Here is a 10,000-nt window from a genome sequence, read left to right as displayed (position 1 = left end):
GTTGACCAAATAGAGGCTGGTTGCCACGGTTACACCATTTACCATGTAAATGGCCATAAGCAGCCATGAGCCAGGCATTGTGGGCCTTCATTGTGGCCTTTATCACCAAGAAAACTAGTTTAAATCAAACAGATCAAACAGAGTGTGTCATCATACATTACAGAGCCTATGGCTCAACTGACTTGCCATAAAAATGGGACACTGGCTTTTATCAGCCTCATACAAACAGCCATTAATGTTAATAATTCAACACTAACATCTGGACATCAGCTGGAGGACCAAAAATATCACATAGCCCAACTTCTGATTAATTCAGGATGGATGAAGCCTGTCATAATAGTTAAGACCGCTGACGCCCAATTTACATGGCACAAGCGCTGGTTCGATTTTTTCTGCAGCAGAATTGTACATCAAATAAGATAATCACTGGTTGTGAATTGAGATCGGTGAAATGCATATGGTGGCATGCTCTCTGGGGAACAATTCAGTTCTGCTCTGGGCAATGAAAGGCGATGGCTTCCAATGGGTGCACACTTGTCCAAAACTCACCAATAGGAGGACGGCCTATGATCTATGATGAAAAAAATCTCAGCTACAACCGCTATAGTGTCGATGGTGAAACGTTATTAAAAGATTTTGGACTTAAAAGAAGAGATGTTTGTGTGCAGATAGAATGTCTCTAAAATGTCTCGTCATGACGTGACAAAATTCGACGTGACATAAAGGAAAACAGGATTAAATACAGCTGTGAGGTGTGTAGCTAGCTATATAGCTTGCAGTACATTTACTATAGTGACAATGTGAAATTATCTTTAGTTGAGGAGCTACAAACATGCTGTGTCACTGTGTATCCTGTATTATTAGTAGTAACTATTATATCTTTTACATGGAAAAGACAGCAGTATGAAACCCGCTGAAAATGTTCACAAGGTTGAAGTGGCACAAATGCTATTCTTTTCAACTAAATGCTTGCTTTAAGGTGGTTTCAAACATGAATCATCAGGAAATAAATTCTGAATCAACAACAAGGCAAATCATTTGAACACTTACAAAAGTGACAGAAAGCAATGCAGCCACACTAGTGAGCCATTCTTAACTACGTACCACTTTTACTGTATGGACAGAAGTATTGGGACACCTGAGTTTTTCAGCCATAATGTGGTTCTTCTCCAAACTGGTACCACAGAGTTGGAGGCAAACAATTGTATTTGGATGTGCTTAAATATTCCATTCAGCATTACATTTTCCATTCACTTGAACTAGGAGACCCAAACCTGTTCCAGCCCCTGTTCACAAATGTAATTCTATGAAGAAATGCTTTAAATTTTTTGGATTGGAAGATCTTGATTGGCCTGCTACTGAGCTCTGACCTCAACCCTACTGAACACCTTTGGGAAGGAATTGGAATGTCGACTGCTTCTCCGGCCTCCTCCCCCTACATAAGTACCGGACTTTACTAACATCCTTGTGGATAAATGACCACAAGTATCCACAAGCACACTCCAAAATCTAGTGCAACATCTAAAAAAGCGGAGTTAAAAGTGGACTAAATATGGAACTGAATGTTCAAATTAGCATGTACAAAGCTTATGGTCAGATGCCCACTAACGTTTGTCTGTATATTGTATCTCTCTCTAAGGAAGAAATATAGGTTTGTTTTATGATTCTGATGTTTACAGTCTCAACACTACCATGTCAACTTGGTGTCTTCTACAACGCGTTGCCGAGTCAAACAGGGTCTGCAAGAAGCCCTTTGTGAACGATGGTAATGAAAAATGCAATTAATGCACAACACACAATTGATTGGCTTGTGATAATTCGATTCTTTTTCAATTAAACTACTGACAAACTGGCACAGAAAACCGACGGCTCAGAGACATCAGACATCAGCTCGGACACGCCTTCACTTTGAAATATCAAACAAAATCTGATTGCCCAAAAGCTTCTTTACCACAAAGAAAGAGTGGAGCTGATTATACAAACAAGAAATATGTCTGAGGTCCCATTTCTATCATCATAATGCTCAAGCAAAAAAAAAAAAAAAAAAAAAAAAAAAAACACACCAATTTTTTATTCTGTAACTTGAAAAGTACCAAGTAAATTTTCCTGCCTTTCGATTTAAAAGTGTCCCAGTACTTCAGCATGGGAAAAAGATGTGGGAGCCAACAAACATTTATTTATGTTCGGTAAGAGAACTTGGGCAAGGTGGATGATCTAGAATTTTGAGTTGATTGACCTTTCTGTTACACAGTGTCAAAGGTTGGGTTTGTCTAATTCGCAAGCAAAGTAGACTGCAGCATTATTTAGGATGCTAACAGACCAAAATCCACTATCATTGAACCACATGAGGGGTTAAGTAAACAGCTATCTGGCTATTGCAAAGCATAAATGGCAGTAAAGAGAAAACATGCAGAAGGTAAATGAGGCATGTAGACAGAATGAGTCATGACATGTAGTGCTCATTTTCTCTTGCATTTGGTCTTACCAATTTCCATCCTACCAGCCTGCTCTTCCCATCACATAACAGCCACCAGCCATGAAGCAAACCCATTTCTGAGACACATGAAGCCAACCTCTGCATCTTTTTCAACTGCTGCATCGCAGGAATTTGTTATCTGCCCTGCCGCTCTGATCTGCATACACAAGCTTGCAGATGGCTTCCGTCGATGAGATTGGCATGGCAGAGAGGGACGGCATAGCCGATATTCGTCTTACAACTATGGCCAAGCCTGGTAACATCAGGTTCAAACTTGTAATCTGCTGACGATGAACAAATGTCTCTCTGTCGCTACTTTACTTATTAAATTAGTAAAAACTGAAAGCCCAAGCAAAATAGCAACACCAGCGTTAATCAGCAAATTATGCTCATATCAGGACAAAAATTAGCACCAAAAAAGTCACATGAATTAAATTCTTGAACTATTCAACTGTCACACACAGTCATATAACGCACCCTTCTTAACATGACAAAACTTAGGTATTCCTTACTGCATCCACTCCACCCTCTACACACTGTAACCCTTAGTTACACACGTCTAGCCTGGACACACAGTAACATACACTAGTGCTTAGCATAGTTACATAAGCATGTTCAAAGATCTAGAATACTATGGCAGGACACAGATACACAAAATCTCCTCTGAGAGCAGGAGCTCAGCACAGGAGCTGGAAAAGCCAGGAGCTCAATATGCTTTCTCTCTTTCTACAGCCTGGAAGTGTGTGTGTGTGTGTGTGTGTGTGTGTGTGTGTGTGTGTGTGTGTGTGTGTGTGTGTGTGTGTGTGTATGTGTCTGTGTGTGTGTGTGTGTGTGTGTGTGTGTGTGTGTGTGTGTGTGCGCGCGCGTGTGGGTGTGTGTGCGTGTGTTTTAGAGAGTGAAGGATGACTCACTCCAGAGTAGGAGTCAGGTGACAGAAAACCATTTATGCTTTGACAACTATCAACACACACACACACACACACACACACACACACACACACACACGCACGCACACACGCGCACGTATCAAATTTACAAACAAATCAAAAAGCAGCCTGTTTACTTCACACAAATTCCCCCAAAGACCAAAGACCAAAGCAAAGTAAACTACAGAAAAAGATCACTAACTGTCCTTCAAGTTAGTCTTTGCAGCAGAGACAGTGTTGGACAGTGTGTGAGTGTATAAATATATATATATATATATATATATATATATATATATATATATATATATATACAGTGGGTACGGAAAGTATTCAGACCCTCTTAAATTTTTCACTATTTTTTATTTTGCAGCCATTTGCTAAAATCATTTAAGTTCATTTCTTTTCCTCATGAATGTACACATAGCACCCTATATTGGCAGAAAAACACAGAATTGTTGACACTGTTGCAGATTTATTAAAAAATAAAAAATAAAATATCACATGGTCCTAAGTATTCAGACCCTTTGCTCAGTATTTAGTAGAAGCCCCCTTTTGATCTAATACAGCCATGAGTCTTTTTGGGAAAGATGCAACAAGTCTTTCACACCTGGATTTGGGGATCCTCTGCCATTCCTCCTTGCAGATCCTCTCCAGTTCTGTCAGGTTGGACGGTAAACGTTGGTAAAAAACTATTTTTAGGTCTCTCCAGAGATGCTCAATTGGGTTTAAGTCATTGCTCTGGCTGGGCCATTCAAGAACAGTCACAGAGTTGTTGTGAAGCCACTCCATCGTTATTTTAGCTGTGTGATTAGGGTCATTGTCTTGTTGGAAGGTAAACCTTCGGCCCAGTCTGAGGTCCAAAGCACTCTGTAGAAGGTTTTCGTCCAGGATATCCTTGTGCTTGGCCGCATTCATCTTTCCCTTGATTGCAACCAGTCGTCCTGTCCCTGCAGCTGAAAAACACCCCCACAGCATGATGCTGCCACCACCATGCTTCATTGTTGAGACTGTACTGAACAGGTGATGAGCAGTGCCTGGTTTTATCCACACATACCGCTTAGAATTAAGGCCAAAAAGTTCTATCTTGGTCTCATCAGACCAGAGAATCTTATTTCTCACCATCTTGGAGAACTCCATGCGGGTTTTCATGTGTCCTGCACTGAGGAGAGGCTTCCGTCTGGCCACTCTGCTATAAAGCCCCACTGGTAAAGGGCTGCAGTGATGGTTGACTTTCTACAACTTTCGCCCATCTCCCGACTGCATCTCTGGAGCTCAGCCACAGTGATCTTTGGGTTCTTCTTTACCTCTCTCACCAAGGCTCTTCTCCCCCGATAGCTCAGTTTGGCCGGTCGGCCAGCTCTAGGAATGGTTCTGGTCGTCCCAAACGTCTTCCATTTGAGGATTATGGAGGCCACTGTGCTCTTAGGAACCTTAAGTGCAGCAGAAATTTTTTTGGAACCTTGGCCAGATCTGTGCCTTGCCACAATTCTGTCTCTGAGCTCTTCAGGCAGTTCCTTTGACCTTAATGATTCTCATTTGCTCTGACATGCATTGTGATCTGGAAGGTCTTATATAGACAGGTGTGTGGCTTTCCTAATCAAGTCCAATCAGTATAATCAAAAATTTCTGGACTCAAATGAAGGTGTAGAACCATCTCAAGGATGATCAGAAGAAATGGAGAGCACCTGAGTTAAATATATGAGTGTCACAGCAAAGAGTCTGAATACTTAGGACCATGTGATATTTCAGTTTTTCTTTTTTAATATATCTGCAAAAAGGTCAACAATTCTGTGTTTTTCTGTCAGTATGGGGTGCTATGTGTACATTCATGAGGAAGAAGAATGAACTTAAATGATTTTAGCAAATGGCTGCAATATAACAAAGAGTGAAAAATTTAAGGGGGTCTGAATACTTTCCGTACCCACTGTATATATATATATATATATATATATATATATATATATATATATATATATATATATATATATATATATATATATATATATATATATACCTACCAGTGCAAGCTGTAGAGAGCTGTTCTCCTTTGAGGTGCTGTTCCTCTTGGCCCATACCAGCTCGTGCTCCAGCACAAACACCTCCCACTCCTCTCTGAGACTTCTCCATTTACACTCCGCTGAAGGCTCGCCGTCCCACTCCACACACACCTAATATACACACACAAACAAGAGAGGTGAGATGTCAGAGGTATCACTATCACACATACACAGACACACACACACACACCACAGGGAGGGGATGAAGGGGTTATAAAAGTTCACACACACACACACAGAATCATCAAAAACACATTCCCATAATAGAACCCTCATGGCTCCCAACACGACCACAATTCATTTGATTAATGTAATTAATAAACATATAACGGAGTGGAGTAATTACTAACAGACTGATGCATGGCTACACACACATGCTGAAGCTCTCTCTCTTACACACACACACACACACACACACACACACACACACACACACACACACACACACACACACACAGAAATGCATTTCCTCAGTAGCAAATTACATCCTATGAAACCAGAGCATGCACACACACACACACACACACACTCACACACATCATTGCTTTCCAGCAAACTGTATTCATGCCACACATTTCTGATACTCAAATCTCCTCACTCAGCTCTGTCAGTTTATTCCATTTGACATTTTGTTCTACCACAAGAATTAGACAAAACAGTCAGAATTCCTTTTTACTTCAGCACCTGTTATAACATACAGCTCAAGCACGGTAAAGCCTTTACCAAAAAATATTATACAACAGGCATCAAATTTGGAAGCGACGTTAAAGGAGAAATGAATATAGCATAATAAAGAATGATATACAGTATAAGAATATTTAAAATCTTTTTAATAGTAGATTTTCTGAAATAGTTTATGAAAGCGTAGTTAGGAGCATTTAGCACAATGTGTGGTTCGATGCAAATTGCAGCTGGAAGAATAGTGTGCCAACAGGAGAGTATTATATGTAACCAGCAATCATACACCATCATTGATGATCCAGTGATCTTTATTTCGATTATATAACTAGATATGCTCTTGTGTATTTTGTAAAGGCGTGTCTCAATTTACTATTGAATGCATCATTGAAAAATACAGCTAAAAAGCCGTCCTATATAACAGGAAATGAGCCATAATTACATTACATGGACAAGTTTGTGGACACCTGAGCATAAGATTTGTGATTTAATATCCTTTATTCTTCTGGGAAGAATAGATTTTGGAGTGTGCTTGTAGAGATTTGTACTCATGCAGTCACAAGGGCATTAGTGAAGTCAGGTACTAATGTAGGGTGAGGAGGCTTGGGGTTCAGTCAGTGTTCCAATTCATTTCAAAGGTATTTAATAGGGTTGAGGCCAGAGCTCTAGAGGCCATTCAAGATACTCTACTCCAACACATGGAAATCACATCTCATCGAGCTGGCTTTGCCCACAAGGGTATAGTCATACTGGAACAGGTTTTAGTCTCCTGGTTCGAGTAAAGGGAAAATTAAACTGCCACTGTATCCAATGACTATCCTATACAATCGTGTCCCTCCTACTTTGTGGTAACAGTTCGGTGAAAAAGCACAAATGGCTGGAAAGGTCAGGTGTCCCAATACTTCTGTCCATATAGTGCATGTTGTATAGGTGTTTTGAACTCTCCAGTACACAACAAACACTTTCTGTAAGCTTCTCACTTACTCTTGACATATGTAAACTTTCACTTTCTGCAAAGTGACAAATGGAGAATTCATTAATGTGAAAATAAATCAATCGGGGTATGTTTGACTTAGCTACCATTAGGCAAGTATAGATTAAACATCAGGTAAATATCTCCAGGATGTCACTGAAACTAACCAAATAAAAAAGCAGATAGCTTTTAAACAGTAAAATTAAGCAGGCCTACAATAAATTGTGAACTTGATGAAGTGGGAACACTTTATAAATAATGTTGATGGTAATGATAATTAGAAAGTGATTAAAATGCTGGAGGGGGGGGGGGGGGGGTGTTTATGACCGGCTTGCTCCTTCTCTGCCTTGTGCTGTTCACTACAGATGTTCAAAAACCTATAGCAGCATTAAGAGTGAAAATCTCGGCCATGTCGACTCTTAAACAGACAATTTGTAACAGGATTAAAGTCAAAATATATGTTTGTTTTTTTGGGGGTTTTTTTTGCCACGATTAACAGAACATTCTTGCAGAATTAACTACAGATTCACTGTGTTTTCTATGACAGCTGCAGTTCCCGAATGCACATCTGATTATACTATTATGCAATCTGGTATTTTCCTTAACCCTGAAATGGTGGAAATACATGTTTTCTTGTGATTTTTATGAAATCTATTTTGGACGATCATTATGGTTTTTGCAATATTTTTAAATGGAAAATCATAAGCTGGGAATAAACCAATATGGCACGTGTCATAATTGCTACTCATATGCTGTGTTCATGCTGCCTTGTTAATGGTAATTTGCAAGTTTTAAATGATGTCATTTTTCACCTGGGGATGTTCGATGTGCAACACGAAAAAATAAAATAAAATGGATGCTTCCATTAAAGTGTGAATTTTATTTGCTCTTACAGCACAGCTAGACTTCAAACCTCAACAAACCATTCACAGCAGCCCTAAGAGGCTTATTGTAATAGACTTTAAATAATAATGCAACATTCTGGACTTTAACTGCAGTATAGCAACAACCGTGCACAACCTGTGTAGTAACCTTTTATCTAGTAGACAACTGGCTAATATTATCAATTTGTGAATGATAACAGCAATTTATTCTGGTATTATAGATTGAACAGGACTCTTTATTCTGTATTAACTGATCTAATGAAATAAAAAAAATTATATAAACTTATGCAAAAGGGGGACTTCACACTGTTCACAGTGTACATGTACATCATCTGGAGATGCCCTTATCCAAAGGGACTTACAATTACAGTTAAGAAGTGAAGGGCCTTGTTTAAGGGCCCTGCAATGGCATTTTGGTGATGCTGGAATTTGAACTCACAACCTTCTGACCAGGAGTCCAACATCTTAATGAGCAAGATACTACTTCCACATACACAGCCATGTTGATTTGATATCTCTCTGTAAATGAGGACAGAAAGAGCAGTTGAGACAACCCAAGTTGACTTAAGGTGGTGTTTTCTACCAGTTACAAGCAGGGAATTACAAGTTGTAACTTTGCCTCAAACTCATGAATATTCCAGAATTCTCAGATGTTTCAAAAGATTACTGACCAGATAGTGTTATTAATGGAAATACAATTAGGAAAATGACAGAAAAGCAGGAACTAAGCATATATATATATATATTTTTTTTACTATTATTTATTATAATATATCTAGTCTGGTTATAGAGTTTGACTAGATAAGAAGCTTCCACATAAGCGCTGATAGAACAGCATAACAACAGTGACACACTTTACTATATAGAGTACCAAAATTGGTGCGCTTTGGGCATGCCAATACGATCACTGATTCCATCGAACTTATATTTATGTAAATATTAGAGTGATATTATGAATGGATGTCAGATAAAGAAAACAAGGAAGAAGGGATGCTGACTGCTGGGTATGAGGAAATGAGGAACATTGATAGAAGCTGATAAACAGGTAATGTGTTGCTTGGTAACACTTGTGTCAACTAATGAGAACAATAAGCTAACTATGTTTTGTTGTTCAAAAGATCACTGCAATTATGTGTGATTTTAGTTTTTACATGAAATGTCAGAAATCTTTCCAGTACATTGTTTCTGTATTGGGTGGCACAGTGGCACATTGCTGCCTCACACCTCTAGGTAAGCTCTGCATACTATCTGGGTGAGGTTTTCAGCTTAATTATATGGGTTTCCTCTGGTTTTTTTGGAATGTTTCTCCCACATTCCAAAAAAAAAACATGCAGGTAGACTTCTTGGTTGCTTTAAATTATGCCTAGGTGTGTGTGTGTGTGTGTGTGTGTGTGTGTGTGTGTGTGTGTGTGTGTGTAAATGTGTGAATGGAAACCTATAGTGATCTGAGTTCAAATTTAATACCTGGGTCCCAGTACACCCAAGATTTATTAGAGGCCTGACCAGAATAAAGCATTTAGTTAAGATGAATGACTTCCATATGAAAACAAAAGCTTAACTTTAACTAGATCTTTATTCAAAAATGACTTAAGTAATTATTAACTTTCAACACGTTGCACAGAATATTTTCTGAAACATTAATCTACATGTGGTACTGACATTCAAAACCAAAGACCTAAGAACACTACTATATGGACACAAGTTTGTGGATACCTAAGCATAAGATTTGTATGTGCCCATTTTAAATTTACTACCCATTTGCTGGTATAATAACCCCCACTCTTCTGGGAAGATGTTCCAGTAGATTTTGGAGTGTGCTGGTGTGTAGATTTGCGCTCATTCAGCTTCAAGACCGTTCGTAAAGTCAAATATTGATGTAGGCTGAGGAGACTTGGTGTGCAGTCCACTACAACCCATGGTAACCATATGTTCATGAAGCTGGCTTTTTGCACAGGGGCATTGTCATGTTGGAGCAGGTTTGGGTCTCATAGTTCAGGAATCCAAGT

General features: G+C 39.1%; 2 protein-coding genes across 2 annotated transcripts in view; one reads left to right on the top strand and one right to left on the bottom strand.

The window, feature by feature from the left end:
* Positions 1-10,000, top strand: part of crim1 (cysteine rich transmembrane BMP regulator 1 (chordin-like)) — a 334,519-nt gene that overhangs the window by 23,773 nt on the left and 300,746 nt on the right. The window lies entirely within an intron of this gene.
* jmjd1ca (jumonji domain containing 1Ca) overlaps positions 1-10,000 on the bottom strand; it is a 72,704-nt gene that overhangs the window by 49,150 nt on the left and 13,554 nt on the right. Inside the window, exon 2 of the mRNA XM_083543541.1 lies at positions 5,421-5,570. Within this exon, the coding sequence (XP_083399667.1) occupies positions 5,421-5,570 (150 nt within the window). The remainder of the gene's footprint in view (positions 1-5,420; positions 5,571-10,000) is intronic.

This window comes from Silurus aristotelis (genome assembly GCF_946808225.1).
Source record: "Silurus aristotelis genome assembly, chromosome: 6".
Taxonomy (NCBI): Eukaryota; Metazoa; Chordata; class Actinopteri; order Siluriformes; family Siluridae; genus Silurus; species Silurus aristotelis.
The sequence above is the reverse complement of the archived record's forward strand: the minus strand, read 5'-3'. Positions and strand labels throughout refer to the sequence as shown.